At 36.4% G+C, this 26,383-nt stretch overlaps 1 protein-coding gene across 1 annotated transcript in view; it reads right to left on the bottom strand.

The window, feature by feature from the left end:
• LOC127881807 (uncharacterized) overlaps window positions 1–26,383 on the bottom strand; it is a 116,795-nt gene that overhangs the window by 10,444 nt on the left and 79,968 nt on the right. The window contains exons 39-51 of the mRNA XM_052429940.1: window positions 25,363–25,513; window positions 24,431–24,571; window positions 22,001–22,243; window positions 20,086–20,185; window positions 17,579–17,836; window positions 16,378–16,526; window positions 14,821–14,991; window positions 14,387–14,482; window positions 9,943–10,131; window positions 9,066–9,123; window positions 7,897–8,072; window positions 6,583–7,010; window positions 6,267–6,539 (exon numbers count right to left, since the gene is read on the bottom strand). Of these exons, the coding sequence (XP_052285900.1) occupies window positions 6,882–7,010; window positions 7,897–8,072; window positions 9,066–9,123; window positions 9,943–10,131; window positions 14,387–14,482; window positions 14,821–14,991; window positions 16,378–16,526; window positions 17,579–17,836; window positions 20,086–20,185; window positions 22,001–22,243; window positions 24,431–24,571; window positions 25,363–25,513 (1,861 nt within the window). The 3' untranslated portion in view covers window positions 6,267–6,539; window positions 6,583–6,881. The remainder of the gene's footprint in view (window positions 1–6,266; window positions 6,540–6,582; window positions 7,011–7,896; window positions 8,073–9,065; window positions 9,124–9,942; window positions 10,132–14,386; window positions 14,483–14,820; window positions 14,992–16,377; window positions 16,527–17,578; window positions 17,837–20,085; window positions 20,186–22,000; window positions 22,244–24,430; window positions 24,572–25,362; window positions 25,514–26,383) is intronic.

Genomic DNA, 26,383 nt, shown 5'->3' with positions numbered 1-26,383 from the left:
CACCTTCTTGTTGTTCTCTGACTCATTCTTCAGTTCTCGTAACTAGGAAGACCAGACAGAAAATACCTGGTAAGTATTCATTTTCATAACTAGATAAAACAGAGAATTAAAGGTAAGCATTGAATATTATATCTTAATTTAGCAAGGCTAAGAAATCAAATTCCCACATGGCATGACTAAAGCTTATTCCATTATTACCTCAATGAAGGGTTGAGAAATGATATAAATTAGTAACAGTACATATTTCTGTAATTCTAGTATTCTAGTGTATTACTACATATTTATGAAATTATTTCAAACATGAACAGCAAAAACTAAATTATCTTGAGCAGTGAATATTTGTGAATGATTTCAAATTCGGTAGAAACTTATTTTAATATACATTATGATTGCACTAATTGCTGAATACTTTGCTCAAAGACTCACAAAATGTATGACTCGTTGATTCATTGAAAAGCATACAAGTATTTTTATCATACCACTATATTGATATCTGCCTGATATATTTTTTAACATCACGTCAATAGGAAAATATCCGTCAATGTTTCAAGGTAGGTCATATTCCTCTATAAAGTCATAATTTTTGGTAAAATAGAATCTGATTCATCAAAACAAACAATTTGGAACAAAGATGTAATTTATTTAAGATATAAAAAGCAAGAAAACCAGCAAAATACATTATAACAATTATTAAGCGTAAGTGCTCATGACGTCTGTATTAACACATCAATTGTCAAACAATATATTCGTTCCCGCTAAAAAATGAAGCGTTGCAGTGATTATATAACATTATTTCTGTTAAAATAGGGACGTACATGTACGATTTTCAGAAAAACAGTTACTGCCCTACTGTTGTGTAATTTATCAGACTTGGAGCGGACAAAACAACGGCACGGTAAGACCCGCCATTCTTTTATTCTAAGCCTCGCCTTATATTTTACACAACGATAGGGCAGTAACCTGTTATTCTCTATAACCCTTTACCAGTGAGATACTTATTTTGACGTGATTGTAGTCACTTAAAAAGTTGAATGTTACTAAAGATCTTACTAGGTTCAAGTTAAAAAGGTTTCATTTCCAACCCTTAGATATTGATGAGCAGCATACAGCATAAAGCCTGAACAGACTGTGAGTTACTCGCAGGCTGTTCTGGTTTTATGCTGTTTGCACATATAGCTATGTTCACTTTGCTTCTGAGTGGGAAAGGTATTAACCGTTTTAGAGCTGGAACCGAACTTTAAAGGCCTTTGCAAACAGTTTGGATCCAGATGAGACACCACAGAACGTGGTGTCTCATCAGGATCCAAACTGTTTGCTATTCTAATAGTATTCTTTGAAAAAAAATCTAAGAAAATGCTAATTTTAGAAGTTCAGCAGACAACATTTTAGCAAACAACAAATTTCCCAGCATGCAAAGGGTTAACATACCCTGGAGACATGCTGGACGCTGTCGTGATTCTGTCTCCACGTTTTCATGGCCTTCATCTTCAGTATGAGCGTACTGAGGACATGGTTCTCATGTTGTAACTCCCGCAGTTTCTCAGACTTGGACATCATCTCTCCTGCCTGACCCTCATCTGTAATAATTGAGAAATAATGTTAACTTGAGTATTGATCTGGTGAAACGGGGTTTAATGCATGTGCGTAAAATGTTGTTACAGATTGGTCTGAGCAGTCCAAACATTCTAATAAGGGGCAACAATTTTGCTTTTATGTATTTTTAGTTTAAAGGAAATAATTTCTAAAAGAAATCACCTGTTGGCAGAAAGTGTTTTCCCTGATTAGCCTTTGCAGACCACATAGGCTAAACTGGGATAACACTTTAGGCACATGGATGACTCTCAGTTTTCACAGAACATTTCTTTTTGGTTTTCTATTGATAATTTATGCACATTGACAATTTTTAGCTTCATGGGGACTGTATGATGTCATTACCGCATGCAATCAATAGGGAGAAATTCTTACCAACACAACTATGGACACAGAAGAAGGAAAATGGCTCAACAACACTTTCCATTATGATTTTTTTTTATAAAATAAAATATTTTACATTTTCTTTGTTGCGTTTATGTCAGGAATATGATTTTGTAAAGCATTATCACACTGTTATAGATATCCAATTATCAAGGCATAAGCAGCATAACTACTATATTAAAATGAGACCTTTTAAAAACTGCTAAAAGGTCTAGTGGATATGAAGTCTATCTAGCAACTGGTAGGTCACATGTTCGGTCCTCATTGTGGAAGCATTCTTTAGATCTCCCTCCAATAGACACAAAGCGCTGGTTCTACCAAGTCAATCCACTCAAAACAACTTTAACAACCCTTATACTTTCAATAAAATCAAGCTAAAATAAATAGGTATAAATTAACCCTTTTCCTCTCAGAAACAAAGTGAAAATGGCTATGCATGTACAAACAGCATAAAACCAGAACAGCCTGCGAGTTACTCACAGTCTGTTCAGGTTTTATGCTGTTTGATGCTCATCACTATCTAAGGTTTGGAAATGAAGCCTTAAAAACTTGAATCTAATAAGAAAGGTCTTAAATTAAATTTAACTTTCTAATGCGTCAAAATACGTATTCAAGTGGTAAAGGGTTAAATACTGCTTCCGATCTCTTCTTACCAATGGTGCTTCCAAACTTCTCGCGCACCGTGCTCATGGCCTTCAAAGCCTCTCTGCGAGTCTCGCTCACTTTCTCAAACACGTCGTCGTGAAGCTCATTACGGAACTCATCAAACTTGTTCTTCAGCATGAACGTCGAGTTGAACAGGCTCTGTATGAGCTCATCGTACTCTTGTCGCACACGTTCCCGGATCTCGGACTGTTGATTCAGGTTCATCTCCCGCATTTCAGCAACTTTGGCCCTCAGAGCAGTTATTTCTGAGAATAAATTTGTTTTGTTCTTGGAAAACTGGGTTTAATGCAAGTGGGTAAAGTTTCATCCCAGATTAGCCTGTGAAATCTGCACAGGCTTATCAGGAACAACACTTTCCCTTTTTGACTGGAATTTTGCTTAGAAGAGACTTTCTTTAAATAAAAAATTCCATAAAAACATAAACTGTGTCCCTAATTTGAGCAAAACAACACTTCAGGCAAATGCATTAACCCAGTTTTCCCAGACCGAGGCTCATGTGGATAAATGCATGTTAATCAAAGGACATTATACATGGGGTATCTGATAAAACTTCAACAAAACATGGGTAATATAAAAAAAACTACATTAATATATATGGCTTGTCTCATGAAACCACACTGTTTTCATTCTTAAATCAGTTTAATGTAATCTGTGAGTTTTCATGTATTAATATGTGTAATTAACAAGCCCCCACACACAACCCCTACTATGATGTACAAGATAGTACACCATCTTATAGCCATTCCAATTTATCCCCATCTTGTGAGTCCTGCCATAACATACACCAGAGGTCATTGCTTGAAATACATGGTACCACCATCTCGACTCAAACTAAACATGTGCTCATTCTTCCTGAGCACTATCAGGTTATGGAACTCGTTACCATCTACAGTTGTTGCAGCCACTACAATCGAGAACTTCAAGTCCAGGCTGCAGTCGGTCGCCTAGATAATCGGCCGTTTTTATCTTTTAACGCTCACTGTAAAAATTAATGTATGAAACACCGATTTTAAAGCACAGTTCTGTTCTGAACGACACATATACATAGTTCACCAACTTCCACATTACTCGTATTCGAGGTTTGAAGTTTATTGGAAGAAGAAGAAGATAAAAATTAACATACATATGAACATAATTTATTTGAAAAAAAAGCCGACAACTATCAATTTAGCGTTATAATTGGCGGATGCAATAAAATGAAAAATTCCCAGTTCAAATCTATTTATTAAACCTAATTTCCACATATAATATATTGAATGTGAACATAATTTAAAAATAAAATTCAAACATGCTAAACAATATATAAAATGTAAAACAAATATACTCCTGTGTACATTATTATGTTGAAGATAAAAAATTAAATGTGATAAGCAAACTAATAATTTAGCAATGAAGGTAAGAAAAAAAGATAAAATTCCAAAGAAAACTAAAACACTAATTTGTGAAAAATAAAAAAGAAATGTCTGTACCATGTATGGTAGGTACTTCTCTTTAAAACTGGATAGATAAAGAGTGCCAATTATGCCAATTATAATGGTGATCAGATAGCTATGCCGCTTCAGTTGAGCAGATGAAAAACATAATAAATTTAGCATAAATATTGGCACATAAGAATAGATTTTGCATAAATATTGGCACATAATTGAGTGTTCTGGTTTAAGAATACTTCCAATTGCGGATAACTAATTTAGTAACATTTTAGCGGCTCTCTGTGAAAACAGGGCTTAAAGAATGTAAGTAAAGTATAATGACAGGTTAGCATGTGCATTCCTTACAGGCAGATCAAAAGGACGACACTTTCCACTTTTATGGCATTTTTTTGGACTGCAAGGGTAAATCTGGGGCAACACTTTACTGACATGAATTAAGTCTAGTTTTTGTAGAGCTCGACTCCATTAATTTTGTTTAAAAAGCTTCAATCAACTTTACACCAAATTATGCATAAACCTTGTTAATGGTCGGTTATTAAGATCATGTTTTTCTTCATTTTATTTCAGTGGTTACAATTCAAGTGCTGTCCATGACATAATATACAACTTTAAACAGCAACCAGTGAAGTGTTTGACGTCTGATATTCTGTATTTCTTTAGCTAAATTAAAAAAGCAAAAACTAACAAAAGAACCCATTCTTGATTACCAAAATAAATATTAATGATCATTCCCAAAAATAATCTGAGTAAACAAAATTGCTCAGAATTAATAAAAATAAAAATACAAATGAAAATATTTCAATTTCATTTCCATAACAAACAACATTTATTTACAATAATGAGAAAAACGTCAACAAAGAATTCAAGTGAACGTTATGCAAACAGTCTATATGATACAAAGAGATGAATTATCACAATTGATAAATGCTGACATAATAATAGTAAATCTCTAAGAATATAAAACATCATTTTCTATCACAGAAGAGGAAATATTATATAAAATATTTCATGTATATGTAAGCACGAGATTATAATGCTGTTGATAGTACATTCATACAAGTAATGCTTTAAGGCTGAGCTTTAGACATATAATCATGTAATACTGTTGGACAAGCTGTCGTTCAGTGTGAAGCAATGAAATGTTTTTTTTTCCAAATTGCTAACATTTGGTATTAAAACAATGGCTTTATTTTTTAATGGAGAAAAAATTCTTCAACATATCTTAAAATTGAGAACTTTTATTTATTATTTGATTTTCTTACAAAGCAAGGTACCAACTGAACAATATGTTTGAATGTAAACATAAGGCATTTGTAACACATGAGTTTCCAATTGCAGCATTTGGAAAACAAACTATAAATTTACATTCAATATAAGTAACACCTCCTTCATAATATTAATATATGCGAGTTATTTTTGTAATGATATCAACTGCATGTCTGCATTAAGTCATATTAAATTGTATTGTTATTTTGCCAAAAAAATGCATATTCAAGACAAAGCATGATTATACATAACTAAAACAGAAAATCTCTTTAAAACCTCTGCGAAATTTGCAACGATAAAATATCACTTTTTAAATGCACAAAACATGTTTTAAATGCACACAGACTCATAAAAAGATTAAAGCACTACTTAACATTATGATAAACATGTATATTATTTTTATGTTTAAATTAAACTCCGGCACCTCTACAAAAAGAAACTGCATACAAATAGGCTACTGATTCGTGATAATATCAAAATGTACTCTTATTCAAACACAAGCAAGTATAATGATGGCTAATCAAGCAGTTTATTCAACAAAATAAAGATGGGTAGGATATATGTGATAAAGCTTCAGCTTAAATACTACGAAATTTTACAACCTATTTTTTATTAACTGACAAACAATTTACACTTTTTTCTTCCATACAAATATATTTATGCATGTAAAATCTTAAACAGGAGGTTATACTCTAATCTGCCTACAAATGCATGTTTAAATATTGCTAAAGTATAACTGGCTCAAGTCAAAATTCACAACACAACAAAATAAATCCTCCATGAACAATACATGTAATTACAAAACATGTTACTGCTAGTTTGTGTATCACTTTGTTAAAATGTTTGTATCAGATCTGTATTCCAGAACCAGATCTAAATCAATGTTGCAAACACAAGACCCATAAAGGCTATTGCCCTAAATATTCTGACCTTGACGGGAGAAAATTCTTCAAATATAAATATCTTTTCATTTTTAAATCAAATCATCCCCACACTCAGAGATGCAATCGGATCTTTTTAAGAAACCATAGACCAAAATTTATGATCTTCATCTCATTGCTAATGAAATCAAGTACTAAAGGTTATGATATGCTCGTGGTTGCTATAAAAACCATGACCTAGAAGTTGTGACCTCCTTTTTGTGCTATAGAAACCAGGAGCTATAAGTTATGATCTCCTTTTTTGTGCTATATAAACCAGGACCTAGCAGTTGTGACCTCCTTATGTATGCTACAGAAACCAGGACCTAGAAGTTGTGTCTTTCTTTTGGTTGCTATAGAAACCAGGACCTAGAAGTTGTGACCTCCTTTAGTTTGCTATAGAAAACATGACCTATAAGTTGTAACCTCCTTTTGTTTTCTATAAAAACAAGGACCTAGAAGTTTGACCTCCATTCGAATGCTACATATACCATTTTATATTAGTTTGACCTGGTTGCTATATAAACCAGGAATAAGTTGATGTGACCTTCATCTTCATTGCTAGGGATATCATGACCTAGAAGTTGTTACCTCCGGTAGGTGTCTATGATAAAATGTAATCTATCTAATAGTTGGCAATGGGTTTTCCTCCTTCAATTGCCAGTTCCTCCAGTTGAACTATAGTCAGGTGCTTGTCAAAATCCAGTTCATTTAAAAGTTGGTCCGCTATACGGCTTCTCAACCTTCCTCCCACCTGAAAATAATTGTTTTCACATAAATGAAATATACCATATACTAAAATTTTTTCTGAACAAATATCGCTATCAATAATTGTTTGCTTATTGATTCTGTGTATTTTTATTTATTAACGGATTTAAGATTTAAAGTAAAAATCAAGTGTTCAATGTTTAATGATGCTGTTTTGTATATAATACTTATTTAGTTTTAAAACGCATCTTTAGTAGAAGACAACACATCATGAATGATGTTACAATTCAGGTTACTATTCCAGGCCCCCTGTAAATACCGGTAATACTTATTTCGTTTTAAAACGCATCTTCAGTAGAAGACAACACATCATGAATGATGTTACAATTCAGTTTACTATTCAAGGCCCCCTATTGAATTAAAATGTATCACAAGAATGAAACAAATTTAATGTTAAACAGCTATAATATATAAATAAGTTTGGAACAGACAATTATATAGAAAACAACAGCATGTCTTCAATGATGGTAGATAATAGCCAGCACACAACTTTATCGCCACATTGGTGCAAAAAGGTACCATGTGACAATGAGATTACAAGGCACACAGTACATTTTTGCACCAATAGAGCGATATACTGTATGAGACAAATGTCAAATATATATATGAGCTCCCTTCTGGGAAAATGATATTTAATGCATGTGCATAAATTGTCATCCAACACCAGCCTGTGCATTCTTCACAGGCTAATCAGGGACGACACTTCCTGTTGTTAAGGAATTTTTAGCTTAAATAAAGTCTCATCTTAACAAAATTCCATTTAAGTTGGAATTGTTGTCACTGATTTGTCTGTACGGATGGCACTTTATGCACGTGCATTAAGCCCCATTTTTCCAGAGCGCGACACATACAGGAAAACATGAGCAACATACCGTCTTTGGTCTCTGCATCTTCTTGCTGGGCTCATTGTTGAGGTTGCCCATGTCAGGGGTGATGGTGCGGTTGTTGGGCCAGATAATGGCGGGGGGGAAGAGACCAGAGGACGGGGTACCTCGGCTCGCGATGCTACGGTGGGCGGACTGAACGCGCGACCTCTTGCCAGTAGAGGCTGCAATGAGGCGAACATGGGTGGAATCTTAAAACGGTGTATTATGAACAGACATCACATGTTACTAGAATATAATAATTTAACCCTTACCCACTCTGAAGCAAAGTGAAAATGGCTATGTGCAAACAGCACAAGAGCACCACATAACGGGTGCCACGCTCAGCGGCAGGTGCAGTTTTGAATAAATGCAAGCTTGTCAGATTTTTTTATATTTTTTTAGAGGTCACAGTGACCTTGACCTTTAACCTAGTGACCCAAAAATGGGTGTAGCATGTAGAACTCATCAAGCTGCAGCTACATATGAAGTGTCAAAGTTGTAGGTTGAAGCACTTTGATTTTAGAGCCAATGTTCAAAACCTTAACAAAATGTTAAGGTTTTGCGGACAACACGACGGCGGACACGGACACGCTGGCTATGACAATACCTCGGGTTTCTCCGAAAACAGCCGAGCTAATAGAGCCAGAACAGCCTGCGAGTAACTCGCATTCTGTTCAGGTATTATGCTGTTTGCTGCTCATAAGTATCTTTGGGTTGGAAATGAAGCCAATGAAACTTAAATGTAGTCAAAAACGGTCTTTAATTAAATTTAACTGTTTAAGGACTACAAACGTCAAAATACGTATCTAAGTGGTAAAGGGCTTTATTATATCTAAGATCTTGGACTTAATGAAAAACCATTCAAGTTTGTTTCCTACGTAGAACCAGTACTTGGTATATTTTTGGTAGATCCAAAACATTTGGGATCTAATCTGTAATCCCTTGGTTGCAAAGGGGAAAAATGTCCACTATGCCAGGGTGAACATAAATTAATTGCCAACCATTGGGAACAGCTCTCAGTTTGAATTCCCTTGACATTTTAGAAACGTTTATAGTTTTCAACGATTATTTTCATTTGAATTGCTTGTTATTAAGTTTAACAGTTTAATATTTTGCACATTTATATTGATTTTTTTTGGATTATAATAACCCAGAATACAACAGATGGAACTCACGTGTCATTGGTGTGAAGGCTGACTGCGTTCGACTCACACAAGATTCATAGTCATATACCTAAAATAGAACAGAAATAGTCAGCTGATTCAAAGAAAAACACAAACACTAGGAAAACACTACTGTAATTTTTTTATTACAATTTCTCTTATTTGAAATTGTTTTTTCTGCCTTGAAATATTAAGAAAAAAAACTAAATTTAAAATCAGTCCAAAATTTGAATCTGCATTATTGAGAAAATAGGCAGTATTTATCTTCTCAAATGATAGCTATTGGAGGTGTGTAATACATAGCAACATACACAGAAGTAAGCAACAATACATTTCTCAAGATATACGCAACAACTTCAAAACACATCTTTTTTTGCTGGTTTCAAAGTTTTGAAATTATATCATTCTTGCAACCATATAAGATACAGCAAAATTAACAACAGCACTGCATAACAGACGGGTGCCAACGCTCGGTTGTGGATGCAGTTTTGAATAAATGAAAGCTTGTCAAATTTGATATTTTTTAGAGGTCACAGTGACCTTGACCTTTGACCCAGTGACACAAAAATGGGTGTGGCGTGTAGAACTCATCAAGGTGCATCTGGTACATATGAAGTTTCAAAGTTGTAGGTGGAAGCACTTTGATTTTAGAGCCAATGTTAAGGTTTTATCACGGCCGACGGCAGACGACGAGCTGGCTAAGACAATACCTTGGATTTTCTCCGAAAACAGCCAGGCTAAAAATCTGGCTATGACAATACATCAGGTTTTCTCCGAAAAACAGCTGAGCTTAAAATCTTACTTAATGAAGGATTGACACAGGCAAAACTATATACTGCTCCTGCACTAAAATCCTAAAAGGGGGAATATAAAAATTTCCGTCACAAACCACAGCCTGCAGATCATCGACCCTCTGGAAGGCGTCAAGCTTCATGTTGCGCTCATGCTGCAGTTTCTTGCGCGCCACGTCAACGTCCCTCTTGATCTTCTCGAAGTATGCGCTGTTCTGCTTGAGGTTGCGGTCCTTCTCCTCGGCCAGGGTCGCCAGCTGGCACTCCTTGTCCTGGAGCTCCTCCAGCTGCAAACATCGAAAATGAGTTGATACGGGTTAGAAAATTTGAGTCTCACTCTGAGAAAACAGGGCTTAATGCATGTGCAAATAAAGTTGTGCCATATTATGACATTTTTCGTTTAAAGGAATTCTACCAAAAATTCAGTTAAGGTGGAAAGTGTCGTCCCTTATTAGCTTGTGAAGACACTAAACACACATGCTTCACCCCTTTCCCACTTAGAAGCAAAGTGAAAATGGTTATGTGCAAACAGCATAAAACCAGATCAGCCTGCCAGAAACTTGCAGTCTGTTCAGGTTTTATGCTGTTGCCGCTAATCAGTATCAAAGGGTTGGAAGCTTTAAAACTTGAATCTGGTTCGAAAGGTCTTTAATCAAATGTAACTTTCTAAGGCACTACAAATGCGTCAAAATACGTATCTAAGTGGAAAAGGGTTAAACCCTGCTTTCTCATACTGCCTGCTCTGCTGGAGGTGGTGGTCCTTGGTCAGACCATTCTGTTGAAAAGAAGGCCTCTAAGGGGCGGGGCATATGACTTTGGTAAAACATTGTTGACACTATTGAAGTCACATTTATTTTCCAATCTTCATTACCTTGGCAAGAAAATGTTATTTCTTTGATATTTATAAGTATCTTAGCTGAGTTTTAAAATGGTACTGTCTTGTTGAAAAACACTGGCACCAGAAAGGTGGGGAATTTTTCCTTTCATGGGTTAAGTAAGTCCTTGTTAACAATAGAAGTCATTTTTATAGGCAAATTGTCATGAAACGTACTGTCTTGTTGAAAAACACTGGCACCAGAAAGGTGGGGAATTTTTCCTTTCATGGGTTTAGTAAGTCCTTGTTAACAATAGAAGTCATTTTTATAGGCAAATTGTCATGAAACTATAAGTCAGAAAACTTGTTGTAATGATATCTCAGCCAAGTTTTAATATGGTTACGGTATGCTAAAAATTATGGCCACCAGGGGACAGGGCAGTTTTCCTTATATGGCTATAGTGAAACCTTGTTAAAGCTCTATAGGCAAATCTTAATGAAACAAAGTCAGAACATTTGTCCCAATTAAATCTTGAGTTTGAAACTGGATCACGTGAGGAAAAAAACTAGTTCACTGGGTGAATTGAAAAAAAAAATTGTTAACACTCTAGAAGTCGCATTTTGTGTTCAATCTAGCTGATACTTGGTAAAAACAATTGACTTACCAGTTTTTCTATGTTTGCCTGTTTAGCCTGCTCCTACTTACCAGTTTCTTTATGTTTGCTTTTCTCACCAGTTTCTCCATGTTTACTTTCTCTCACCAGTTTCTTGATGTTTGCCTGTTTGGCCTGCTCTCACTTAATTACCAGTTTCTCTATGTTTGCTTTCTCTAACTTACCAGTTTCTCAATGCTTGCCTGTTTGGCCTGCTCTCACTCACCAGTTTCTCTATGTTTGCTTCTTCTCACATACCAGTTTCTCTATGTTTGCTTTCTGTCACTCACCAGTCTCTCTATGTTTACTTTCTGTTCCTCACCAGTTTCTCTATGTTTGCTTCTTCTCACTTACCAGTTTCTCTATGTTTTCCTGTTTGACCTGATCCCACTTACCGGTTTCCCTATGTTTGCCTGTTTGACCTGCTCTCACTTACCAGTTTCTCTATGTTTGCTTTCTCTCACTTACCAGTTTCTCTTTGTTTTCCTGTTTGACCTGAACCCACTTACCAGTTTCTCAATGTTTACCTGTTTGGCCTGCTCTCACTTACCAGTTTCTCTATGTTTGCTTTCTGTCACTCACCAGTCTCTCTATGTTTGCTTTCTGTCACTCACCAGTTTCTCTATGTTTGCTTCTTCTCACTTCCCAGTTTCTCTATGTTTGCTTTCTGTCACTCACCAGTCTCTCTATGTTTGCTTTTTCTCACTCATCAGTTTCTCTATGTTTGCTTCTTCTCACTTACCAGTTTCTCTATGTTTTCCTGTTTGAGCTCATCACACTTACCAGTTTCTCTATGTTTGCCTATTTGGCCTGCTCTCACTTACTAGTTTCTCTATGTTTGTCTATTTGGCCTGCTCCCACTTACTAGTTTCTCTATGTTTGCCTATTTGGCCTGCTCCCACTTACTAGTTTCTCTATGTTTGCCTATTTGGCCTGCTCCCACTTACTAGTTTCTCTATGTTTGCCTATTTGGCCTGCTCCCACTTACCAGTTTCTCTATGTTTGTCTATTTGGCCTGCTCCCACTTACTAGTTTCTCTATGTTTGCCTATTTGGCCTGCTCACACTTACTAGTTTCTCTATGTTTGTCTATTTGGCCTGCTCACACTTACCAGTTTCTCTATGTTTGTCTATTTGGCCTGCTCCTACTTATTAGTTTTTCTATGTTTGCCTATTTGGCCTGCTCCCACTTACTAGTTTCTCTATGTTTGCCTATTTGGCCTGCCCACACTTACTAGTTTCTCTATGTTTGCCTATTTGGCCTGCTCCCACTTACTAGTTTCTCTATGTTTGCCTATTTGGCCTGCTCCCACTTACCAGTTTCTCTATGTTTGGCTATTTGGCCTGCTCCCACTTACTAGTTTCTCTATGTTTGCCTATTTGGCCTGCTCCCACTTACTAGTTTCTCTATGATTGTCTATTTGGCCTGCTCACACTTACTAGTTTCTCTATGTTTGTCTATTTGGCCTGCTCACACTTACTAGTTTCTCTACGTTTGTCTATTTGGCCTGCTCACACTTACTAGTTTCTCTATGTTTGTCTATTTGGCCTGCTCACACTTACTAGTTTCTCTATGTTTGTCTATTTGGCCTGCTCACACTTACTAGTTTCTCTATGTTTGTCTATTTGGCCTGCTCACACTTACTAGTTTCTCTATGTTTGTCTATTTGGCCTGCTCACACTTACCAGTTGCTCTATGTTTGCCTATTTGGCCTGCTCCCACTTACCAGTTTCTCTATGTTTGTCTATTTGGCCTGCTCACACTTACTAGTTTCTCTATGTTTGTCTATTTGGCCTGCTCACACTTACTAGTTTCTCTATGTTTGCCTATTTGGCCTGCTCACACTTACATGTTTCTCTATGTTTGCCTATTTGGCCTGCTCCCACTTACCAGTTTATCTATGTTTGCCTATTTGGCCTGCTCCCACTTACTAGTTTCTCTATGTTTGCCTATTTGGCCTGCTCACACTTACTAGTTTCTCTATGTTTGTCTATTTGGCCTGCTCACACTTACTAGTTTCTCTATGTTTGTCTATTTGGCCTGCTCACACTTACTAGTTTCTCTCTGTTTGTCAATTTGGCCTGCTCCCACTTACTAGTTTCTCTATGTTTGTCTATTTGGCCTGCTCACACTTACTAGTTTCTCTATGTTTGTCTATTTGGCCTGCTCACACTTACTAGTTTCTCTCTGTTTGTCAATTTGGCCTGCTCCCACTTACTAGTTTCTCTATGTTTGTCTATTTGGCCTGCTCACACTTACTAGTTTCTCTATGTTTGTCTATTTGGCCTGCTCCCACTTACTAGTTTCTCTATGTTTGTCTACTTGGCGTGCTCACACTTTCCAGTTTCTCTATGTTTGCCTATTTGGCCTGCTCACACTTACCAGTTTCTCTATGTTTGTCTATTTGGCCTGCTCACACTTACCAGTTTCTCTATGTTTGTCTATTTGGCCTGCTCACACTTACCAGTTTCTCTATGTTTGCCTATTTGGCCTGCTCCCACTTACTAGTTTCTCTATGTTTGTCTATTTGGCCTGCTCACACTTACCAGTTTCTCTATGTTTGTCTATTTGGCCTGCTCACACTTACTAGTTTCTCTATGTTTGCCTATTTGGCCTGCTCACACTTACTAGTTTCTCTATGTTTGTCTATTTGGCCTGCTCACACTTACTAGTTTCTCTATGTTTGTCTATTTGGCCTGCTCACTTACTAGTTTCTCTATGTTTGTCTATTTGGCCTGCTCACTTACTAGTTTCTCTATGTTTGTCTATTTGGCCTGCTCCCACTTACTAGTTTCTCTATGTTTGTCTATTTGGCCTGCTCACACTTACCAGTTTCTCTATGTTTGTCTATTTGGCCTGCTCCCCCTTACCAGTTTCTCTATGTTTGCCTATTTGGCCTGCTCCCACTTACTAGTTTCTCTATGTTTGCCTATTTGGCCTGCTCCCACTTACCAGTTTCTCTATGTTTGTCTATTTGGCCTGCTCCCACTTACTAGTTTCTCTATGTTTGCCTATTTGGCCTGCTCCCACTTACTAGTTTCTCTATGTTTGTCTATTTGGCCTGCTCACACTTACCAGTTTCTCTATGTTCGCCTGCTTGGCCTGTTCTAGCTGCTTCTGACTGCGGGCCTTTTGCATCGCCTCATGGGTCTTCTCCAGCTTTTCCTTCAACTGCAAGTACACAAATTGTAGCTGCTTCAAATGGTAATAGGTCGTACTGGCATAGGGGATATTGTGTCCATCTTTTGACTAGGAGGTCATGTGTTTGATCTCCACTTTGGGAGCATTGTTTAGATCTCTCTCAAAGACACTAAGTACTGGTTCTTCCCACAAAAACGGACAAGAAAGCATTTAAACAAGCCTTAGGCTTTCGATTCAATTGATCTTAAATAAATACCCAGTAGTTCAAAACTAAATAATATTAACCCTAAAAAACTAAAGAACTGTTGTACAAGAAAACAACTGAATTTATTTATTGAAATCGCCTTGTCAACATATAGCACACACACCTCCTTATCAAGCTGTTTCTTCACGTCATTCGCCTCTTTTTGTTGGTCCGCAAGGGCCTTTCTAAGAGCCACAATCTGTTGCCGTAGCAATATGATCTGCTCCTCAGCCTCCATTTTCATCGTCTCACACACCTTCTTGTTGTTCTCTGACTCATTCTTCAGTTCTCGTAACTAGGAAGACCAGACAGAAAATACCTGGTAAGTATTCATTTTCATAACTAGATAAAACAGAGAATTAAAGGAAAGCATTGAATATTATATCTTAATTTAGCAAGGCTAAGAAATCAAATTCCCACATGGCATGACTAAAGCTTATTCCATTATTACCTCAATGAAGGGTTGAGAAATGATATAAATTAGTAACAGTACATATTTCTGTAATTCTAGTATTCTAGTGTATTACTACATATTTATGAAATTATTTCAAACATGAACAGCAAAAACTAAATTATCTTGAGCAGTGAATATTTGTGAATGATTTCAAATTCGGTAGAAACTTATTTTAATATACATTATGATTGCACTAATTGCTGAATACTTTGCTTAAAGACTCACAAAATGTATGAATCGTTGATTCATTGAAAAGCATACAAGTATTTTTATCATACCACTATATTGATATCTGCCTGATATATTTTTTAACATCACGTCAATAGGAAAATATCCGTCAATGTTTCAAGGTAGGTCATATTCCTCTATAAAGTCATAATTTTTGGTAAAATAGAATCTGATTCATCAAAACAAACAATTTGGAACAAAGATGTAATTTATTTAAGATATAAAAAGCAAGAAAAACAGCAAAATACATTATAACAATTATTAAGCGTAAGTGCTCATGACGTCTGTATTAACACATCAATTGTCAAACAATATATTCGTTCCCGCTAAAAAATGAAGTGTTGCAGTGATTATATAACATTATTTCTGTTAAAATAGGGACGTACATGTACGATTTTCAGAAAAACGGTTACTGCCCTATTGTTGTGTAATTTATCAGACTTGGAGCGGACAAAACAACGGCACGGTAAGACCCGCCATTCTTTTATTCTAAGCCTTGCCTTATATTTTACACAACGATAGGGCAGTAACCTGTTATTCTCTATAACCCTTTATCAGTGAGATACTTATTTTGACGTGTTTGTAGTCCCTTAAAAAGTTGAATGTTACTAAAGATCTTACTAGGTTCAAGTTAAAAAGGTTTCATTTCCAACCCTTAGATATTGATGAGCAGCATACAGCATAAAGCCTGAACAGACTGTGAGTTACTCGCAGGCTGTTCTGGTTTTATGCTGTTTGCACATATAGCTATGTTCACTTTGCTTCTGAGTGGGAAAGGTATTAACCGTTTTAGAGCTGGAACCGAACTTTAAAGGCCTTTGCAAACAGTTTGGATCCAGATGAGACACCACAGAACGTGGTGTCTCATCAGGATCCAAACTGTTTGCTATTCTAATAGTATTCTTTGAAAAAAAATCTAAGAAAATGCTAATTTTAGAAATTCAGCAGACAACATTTTAGCAAACAACAAATTTCCCAGCATGCAAAGGGTTAACATACCCTGGAGACATGCTGGACGCTGTCGTGATTCTGTCTCCACGTTTTCATGGCCTTCATCTTCAGTATGAGCGTACTGAGGACATGGTTCTCATGTTGTAACTCCCGCAGTTTCTCAGACTTGGACATCATCTCTCCTGCCTGACCCTCATCTGTAATAATTGAGAAATAATGTTAACTTGAGTATTGATCTGGTGAAACGGGGTTTAATGCATGTGCGTAAAATGTTGTTACAGATTGGTCTGAGCAGTCCAAACATTCTAATAAGGGGCAACAATTTTTGCTTTTATGTATTTTTTAGTTTAAAGGAAATAATTTCTAAAAGAAATCACCTGTTGGCAGAAAGTGTTTTCCCTGATTAGCCTTTGCAGACCACATAGGCTAAACTGGGATAACACTTTAGGCACATGGATGACTCTCAGTTTTCACAGAACATTTCTTTTTGGTTTTCTATTGATAATTTATGCACATTGACAATTTTTAGCTTCATGGGGACTGTATGATGTCATTACCGCATGCAATCAATAGGGAGAAATTCTTACCAACACAACTATGGACACAGAAGAAGGAAAATGGCTCAACAACACTTTCCATTATGATTTTTTTTTATAAAATAAAATATTTTACATTTTCTTTGTTGCGTTTATGTCAGGAATATGATTTTGTAAAGCATTATCACACTGTTATAGATATCCAATTATCAAGGCATAAGCAGCATAACTACTATATTAAAATGAGACCTTTTAAAAACTGCTAAAAGGTCTAGTGGATATGAAGTCTATCTAGCAACTGGTAGGTCACATGTTCGGTCCTCATTGTGGAAGCATTCTTTAGATCTCCCTCCAATAGACACAAAGCGCTGGTTCTACCAAGTCAATCCACTCAAAACAACTTTAACAACCCTTATACTTTCAATAAAATCAAGCTAAAATAAATAGGTATAAATTAACCCTTTTCCTCTCAGAAACAAAGTGAAAATGGCTATGCATGTACAAACAGCATAAAACCAGAACAGCCTGCGAGTTACTCACAGTCTGTTCAGGTTTTATGCTGTTTGATGCTCATCACTATCTAAGGTTTGGAAATGAAGCCTTAAAAACTTGAATCTAATAAGAAAGGTCTTAAATTAAATTTAACTTTCTAATGCGTCAAAATACGTATTCAAGTGGTAAAGGGTTAAATACTGCTTCCGATCTCTTCTTACCAATGGTGCTTCCAAACTTCTCGCGCACCGTGCTCATGGCCTTCAAAGCCTCTCTGCGAGTCTCGCTCACTTTCTCAAACACGTCGTCGTGAAGCTCATTACGGAACTCATCAAACTTGTTCTTCAGCATGAACGTCGAGTTGAACAGGCTCTGTATGAGCTCATCGTACTCTTGTCGCACACGTTCCCGGATCTCGGACTGTTGATTCAGGTTCATCTCCCGCATTTCAGCAACTTTGGCCCTCAGAGCAGTTATTTCTGAGAATAAATTTGTTGTGTTCTTGGAAAACTGGGTTTAATGCAAGTGGGTAAAGTTTCATCCCAGATTAGCCTGTGAAATCTGCACAGGCTTATCAGGAACAACACTTTCCCTTTTTGACTGGAATTTTGCTTAGAAGAGACTTTCTTTAAATAAAAAATTCCATAAAAACATAAACTGTGTCCCTAATTTGAGCAAAACAACACTTCAGGCAAATGCATTAACCCAGTTTTCCCAGACCGAGGCTCATGTGGATAAATGCATGTTAATCAAAGGACATTATACATGGGGTATCTGATAAAACTTCAACAAAACATGGGTAATATAAAAAAACTACAATAATATATATGGCTTGTCTCATGAAACCACACTGTTTTCATTCTTAAATCAGTTTAATGTAATCTGTGAGTTTTCATGTATTAATATGTGTAATTAACAAGCCCCCACACACAACCCCTACCGCCCCACCCCCTTCAAAAAATGTTATGTAAAAAGACTCAATTCAATGAAACTGGGTTACTATGATATACATTGCCAGCACAACCCCAACATCTGTTTACATTAACACTAACCATGATCAATAGATATTTACCCTACCCTTAATCAGGTCACCATTATCATTCCAAAATTATATCACTTTAGCATACTTATGTTTAGCACACATTTATAACTTTCCATGACATGTACTATCTTAATTGTCACTGCACATGTACTCTTCCCATGATCATTTCAAATTAACTCTTCCCATGATCCATTCACATTTACTCTTCCCATGATCTTTTTACATTTACTGTTCCTATAATCAGTTCTCATTAACCCCAGCAATGATCAGTTCACATTAACTCTTCCCATGATCCGTTTATATAAACCCAAGCTATGACCAGTTTGTATTTACTCTTCCCATAATCAGTTCACATTACCCCAACTATTAGTTCACATTTACTCTTCTCATGATCCGTTTATATTAACCCAAGATGTGATCAGTTCACATTTACTCGTCCAATGATTCGTTCATATAACCCCAGCTATGATCAGTTCACATTCCCATGATCTGTTTTTATTAACCCAAGCTATGCTCAGTAAACACTTACTATTCTCATTATCAGTTTACATTAACCCCAGTTATGATCAGTTCACATTTACTCTTCCCATGATTCATTCTCATTAACCCCAGCTATGATCAGTTCACATTAACTCTTCCCATGATCTGTTCATATTAACAGAAGTTATGATCAGTCTATATTTACTGTGCCCAAAATCAGTTCACATTAGCCCCAGCTATGATAAGTTCACATTTACTCTTCCCATGATCCATTTATATTAACCCATGTTATGATCAGATCACATTTACTCTTCCCATGATTCAATCACATTAACCCCAGATATGATCAGTTCACATTTACTCTTCCCATGATCCATTCGCATGAACATCAGCTTTGATTGGTTCATATTTACTCTTCCCATGATCAGTTCACATAAACCTCAGCTATGATCATTTCATATTAAATCTTCCCATGATCAGTTCACATTAACCCCAGTTATCATCAGTTCACATTTACTCTTCATATAATCCATTCACATTAACATCAGCTATGATGAGTTCATATTTACTCTTCCCATTTTCAGTGCACATTAACCCCAGTTATTATCAAGTCCTATTTACTCTTTCCATGAACTGTTCAGTCATATTTACTCTTCCCATGATCTGTGTACATTAACCCCAGATATGAACAATTCACATTTACTCTTCCCATGATCAGTTCACATTTACTCTTCCCATGATCCATTCACATAAACATCAGCTGATCAGTTCACATTTATTCTTGCCATGATCCATTCACATTAACCCCAGCTATGATCAGTTTACATTTACTCTTCCCATGATCAGTTAAAAATTAACCACAGCTATGATCAGTTCTCATTTTCTCGTCCAATGATCCATTCACATTAACTCCAGCTATGATCAAGTCATATTTAATCTTCCCATGATCCATTCACATTAACCCCCAGCTATGATAAGTTCACATTAACTCTTCCCATGATCCATTCACATTAACCCCAGTTATTATCAAGTCCTATTTACTCTTTCCATGAACTGTTCAGTCATATTTACTCTTCCCATGATCTGTGTACATTAACCCCAGATATGAACAATTCACATTTACTCTTCCCATGATCCATTTAAAATTGCTTTTCACATAATCAGTTCACATTAACCCTAGCCATTATCCGTTCACATTGTGCTTACCCATGATCAAATCATGACCCTGATTGGCCAGTTGGCACTGCACCTCGACCAGTATGTTCTGCTGCGTGGTCTTCAACTGGTCTCTCAGCTGCTTTACCTCCTACAATGATGTTTAAGTGTAAACAACTGGTATCTCAGCTGCTTTACCTCCTATAATGATGTTTAAGTGTGAACAAATGTGTCTTGTTCTGAGAAAACTGGGCTTAATGCATGTGCGTAAAGTGTCGTCCCAGATTAGCCTGTGCAGTCCTCACAGGCTAATCAGGGACGACACTTTCCGCTTTTATGGTATTTTTAGTTTCAAGGAAGTCCCTCCATACCGAAAAATCAAGTTTAGGCGGAAAGTGTTGTCCCTGATTAGCCTGTGCGGACTGCACAGGCTTATCTGGGACGACACTTAACACACATGTATTATGCCCAGTTTTATCAGAACAAGACACAATTGAGCCTCCTTCTGAAAAAACTGGGCTAAATGCACGTGCGTAAAGTGTCGTCCCAGATTTGCCTGTTCACCAGAACAGGCTTATCTCGAGCGACACTTTTCGCTTTATTTGTATTTTTCATTTAAAGGAAGTGTTCTCTAAGAAAAAATCCAGTTTGTGTTGTCCCTGATAAGCCTGTGCAGAATGCACAGGCTAATCTGGAACAAGACTTAACACACATGCATAAAACCCTCTTTTCTCAAAAGAAACCTTCAGTACTCTTTATCAAGACTTTAACATCTCTTTTGCAGGCTTTTTTTTTATTAGTTAAATAATTTTATAAAATTTAACATGCATAAATAGTGTATTTAAATACCTTGCTTGTTATGTTGTCTTACAATATTAAAGGCATATTTATTACTTTGTTGTGTGAATAATCAACACAAAAACTAATCATCTTTATGAATAAGATGTTTCTGTATAGTATAATGGTTTTAATTGGCTTCAATAATGCGTTTATCTTCTTAACTAGATTTAACACATTTTAATAAAATATAGAATATTATGGTCATATGTTCTTCAGCATATGAGCCGCGTTCTAAAAAAACTTGGCATAATGCATGTGCGTTCAGTATCATCCCAGATTAGCCTGTGCAGTCTGCACAGGCTAATCAGGGGCGACACTTTCCGCCTAAACTTGATTTTCGGTAAGGAGGGACTTCTTTGAAACTAAAAATATCATGAAAGCGGAAAGTGTCGTCCCTGACTGCACTGCGGACTGCACAGGCTAATCTGGGATGACACTCTACGCACATGCATAAAGCCCAGTTTTCTCAGAACGCGACTCATATGTGCTTTAAAACAAAAACGTGACAACTATTTAATGTAAAGTAAACAATGCATTTCACAGAATCCCTACTGTGCTGAAGCCAGCCTAGTGTTAAACTGTTAGACTTTAAAAGTAATCCAGCTACTAGTATGATAAAGGGACAACACTTGTAGTTAATATGAGCTAAATCATAGGAAAATGGGTCTTATGCCATATGCAGCCAGCATAGCTCAGGACCAGCCTGTGCAAATTGTGCAGTCTAGTCATAAGAAACGTGGTCCGCTGTTAAGACACGCAAGATTAAGTGAACTCATTAGCGGCCAGGATAGCTCTTTACCAGTCTTCAAGGATGCGCAGGCTGGTCTGGAGCTACGCTTACCGCAAATGGCTTTAGGCTCAATTTCGCATGACGTGAGTGAAGCAGTTTCTTGAATTTAAATGTTAAATACAGTGTGTATTGGAGGCAGAACATTTACAAACATATATAATTATTTTATAAACATTAATATTTTATACTATATTTTATAAACATTTTAATATATTTTATAAAATATTTTATAAACATTTTAATATATTTTATAAAATATTTTATAAACATTTTAATATATTTTATAAAATATTTTATAAACATTTTAATTAATTTTATGAACATCTTCAGCCTGACCTGTTCCCTCTGATAGAGGTTCTGATGGCAGGCCCGAAGCAGGTTCTCATAAAACATGGTGTAGCTCTCAAAGTTACTCTTCTCTCGGGCCATCACATCCCGCGCCAGATCTGCCACGCATGTGTCCAGGTGTTTACGCGAGAAAGTCACACGGTCATCTTTCTCCTCGCAATTATTCATCAGCTTCTCGTAGAAGGACTCGGTCATGTGGGGCTTCAAGATTGTGAAACTTTCTTTCATCACCTGAAATTTATATTACTGTAAAATCATCTATATATGTGTCTTGTTCTGAGAATATTGGGCTAAATGCATGTACATAAAGTGTAGTTTCATAATAGCCTGTGCAGTTCATACAGGCTAATCAGGGACAACACTTTTTGATTTTATGGTATTTTTGGTTTAAGGAAGTCCCTCCTTACCGAAAATCAAGTTTAGGCGAAAAGTGTTGTCCCTGATTAGCCTGTGTGGACTGCACAGGCTAATCTGGGACGACACTTTACGCACATACATTATGCCCAGTTTTCTCAGAACTTGACTCATATATACTACTCAAAATTAACTAAGGATCAATTTTGGATTACGTTCATTTTAAATTGTTATTTTGCGGGTATTGATATTAGATTGTGTGTTTTTGATTTTATTTTTATGTATTGATTTATCATTGATGCGTGACGCTGGCTGAATCTAGATAGGGGTGATCTTCAACTTACGTATACTATAAAAAATGATCCTTAGCAAATTTTGAATAGCATATTTGTCTGCATGGTATTTCCTGGTTTTACAAAAAATGACTTTTTATTAGACTATTCAGTGTTTTTTTCACCATTTTGGGACCCTTTGGATTGGGAAAAATTGTGGCGTTTTTACCAAAATTGGGATATTAGTGTTGTCATTTTTTGATTAACAAATGCTTCAAAAAAGAACATTAAAGTGTTTTGAATATAAAATTTAATTAAGTTTAACTTGTAAAGCTGGATGGGAGATTAACTAAATGTTGTTAAATTTTTTTATTTTTTTTTAAAACCTTCAATTACCCCGGTAGGAATTTTAGGTCCCATTTTGGAAAAATATATACTTTTTTACATTGGGAAAGGGGCCGGATACCGGCATCAATTTAAATAAACAAAAAAACAATGATTATTTAATTAGTGGATTTCAGATTTTTGTGAAAAAAATTGTACGTTGCTCATTTTCTGACGTGTTTGCCTTACATTAGTGGACTGGTCAACCCAGGAATCAATAAAAATATATGTCAAACAAATAATAATGATTTTACAGTATTCCAATTTTTATCTTTTGCCAAGCACTGTGGATGTTTATGTTCATATAGATTTTATTATTAGATGCTATCAAGTGAATATGTTTGAACACACCAATAATAGTGCTTATGCTTTCAGTATCTTAACTTTGAATATTTATTTTAAACAATTTTACTATTAATTTGAATTAAATCAGATTTATAAATAATCTAGAATTTAAGATACATGTTTATATGTTTGCAATATTTCACCTAAAAATAAACAGTTAACATCTTAAAATTCTCATAAAATCTTTGTAGAGACCGCCCCCCAACATCTGCAGCACTATACCAAAAATACATCAGTAACTTAATCCTTCACCCCTCAGATACACATTTTGACCCATTTGCAGTCCCTTAGAAAATCAAATTACAGGCCTTTCTTAATAGATTCAGGTTTCTAAGACTTACTTTCCTACCCCTTAGATACTGATAAGCAGCAAACAGCATAAAACCTGAACAAACTGCAAGTTACTCACAGGCTGTTCTGATTTTATGCTGGTTGCATATAGCACAAAGCCATCTTCAATTTGCTGCTGAGTGGAATAGGGTTAAGTCCATCAACATCCCCCAATACCGGTCTTACCCCATACTGGTCTAACCCCATACCGGTCAGCCCCCATACCAGTCTACCCCCCATACCGGTCTTAACACATATCGATCTACACACCATACAGGTCTAACCTCCATACCGGTCTAAACCCATACAGGTCTAACCCCATACCAGTCTAAACCCATACAGGTCTAACCCCATACCAGTCTAAACCCATACCAGTCTAAACCCATACATGTCTAACCCCATACTGACCTACCCCCCATACCAGTGTACCCCCCAGTGTACACTCCATACCGGTCTACACTGCAAACCAGTCTACACTCCATACTGGTCTAACCCCGACACTGGTTTAACCCAATACCAGTCTACCCTCCATACCGGTCTAACACCATACCAGTCTACACTCCATACCAGTCTACCGTCCATAGGGGTCTAATCCCAAACAAGTCTTCCCCCTCCATACCGGTCTACCCCCATACTGGTCAAACCCCCATACCAGTCTAACCCTATACATGTAGCAGTCTAAACCCCATACCAGTTCCACCCCAAAACTGGTTTACCCTCCCCCCCCCCATACCGGTCTCTTCCAGAGGTCTGTGGGCAGCGCAGTCTCCTCCACCCGACCCCTCTCTGCCAACACCAGGGTAAACTCCTTGGACATCTTTTTACGCAGCTCCATGATCATGTGGCACTCATGATTTTCAAACAGGCGTACAAGCTGATAAAACATATATCAAAGTTTATATAGTTAGACAGGAGCCCACAAGTGCATAGACCATAAAATTTGTGCTGATACTTAAACATGTGTGTTGGGACCCTAAAATTTGTGTGGAAATCTAAAATTTGAGCTGGGACTCTACAATTTGTGCTTAGACTCTAAAATTGGTGCTGGTACTCTAACATTTGTGCTAGGACCATAAAATGTGTGCTGAGACTAACAAATTTGTGGTGATTCTCTACAATTTGTGCTGAGACTCTCTAATTTGTGCTAAGGCTCTTAAATTTGTGCTGGGACTTCTTAATTTTTGTGGAAGATCATGTGTACAAGAAGTATAAAAAGGAATGATGGCCACTGTGGTGGAAATGTTAGTTTACAACCATGTCAAGTGGGTTGTGCATGAGTAATAAAAGCAATTAATGATTGTATGAGTCAGAAATTGTACATTGATTGAAAAAAAAAGCCATTAAAAATGTGAAAAGAATGCTGACATGCCATTTCACATGTCAGTGGACACAGTTTAAGGAGCGTAGTCTACAATTTACCTTAACAACACGTTAAAAAGCTACATTAATCAAATATGCAGCCAATAAAAATATTTTATTTTATAAATATAGACATTGTGTATTGCTATTAAATGAGTAAACACTTAATACACTCCACCAAATATTTCCATATTGTTGTGTGCTTTTTAATAAAAAGTTCACCATTTTCTAACATGTATGTTCAGTTGTTAGAGTTACAAATACAGCATGCTAATAAAGTGAAATTGATAAAAGCATAAATCTCACCTGTTTAGCCCTCACTTCAATCTCTGACGCTCCTCTGGGCATGACAAGGGGGTCTGTTTCCAAGGCGATGCCCTCGTACATTTCACCTTGACCCAATCGCCTAGCAACGCTTTGTAACACGGGTAACAGCACTTCTGTCTTGTAAACTTTACTGTGTAATTAAACATAAATTTATTATAATTTCAGATTGGGAAATATGTATGGCTTCTAGAGTATTCACAATCTTTTCAATTAATTTGACCTAATGACCAACTTTTTGGCCACATCTGACCTAGTTTCAGAGTCTGCCAATATAACAGAACAGAAAAGACAGTTTATTAAGACTTATACATAAGAACATCGTCTTTAATGCATATAATTATAAATAAAGTAATATCAATGGGACAAAAGTTCTGACACAAGTTCATGAAGATTGGACAATAAATGTGGCCTCTAGAAACTTCACAAGCTTTTTCTTAAATTTGACCTAGTGACCCCATTGACCCAGTTTCAAACTTGTCCAAGATATCGCCTCTTGAGTGTTCAAAAACTTTTCTTTTAATTAGACCAAGTTACCAAATTTTTAAAATAACATGGCCTAGTTTAAAACTCAGCAGAGATTTCATTTGGACAAAAGTTCTGACCAAGTTTAATGAAGAGTTTACAATAAATGTGATCTCTAGAGTGTGTGTTCATACCATTTTTTTCCATTTCACCTAGTTACCCAGCTTCAACTTGGCTGTGATATCTTTGAACAAATGTTCATGAAGAGTGAACAAGAAATGTGGCTTTTGGAGTGTTAACAAGGCAAATGTTGATGACGCACCAAAAGACAAAGGCAATCACAAAAGCTCACCAAAAGCAAGTTGAGCTCAGGTGAGCTATAAATAGTCTATCTTAAATAACTAAATTATATTTTACACATATCAACTTCTGGTAATGACCCTTTAACACTTAGATACACACTTAGATAACAACTGTGTTCTTACCAGAAGTTCCTGTACATGGACTTAACAACTGTGTTCTTACCAGACGTTCCTGT

Source organism: Dreissena polymorpha, chromosome 5 (genome assembly GCF_020536995.1).
Source record: "Dreissena polymorpha isolate Duluth1 chromosome 5, UMN_Dpol_1.0, whole genome shotgun sequence".
Classification (NCBI taxonomy): Eukaryota; Metazoa; Mollusca; class Bivalvia; order Myida; family Dreissenidae; genus Dreissena; species Dreissena polymorpha.
This window is presented reverse-complemented; position numbering and strand designations above follow the sequence as displayed.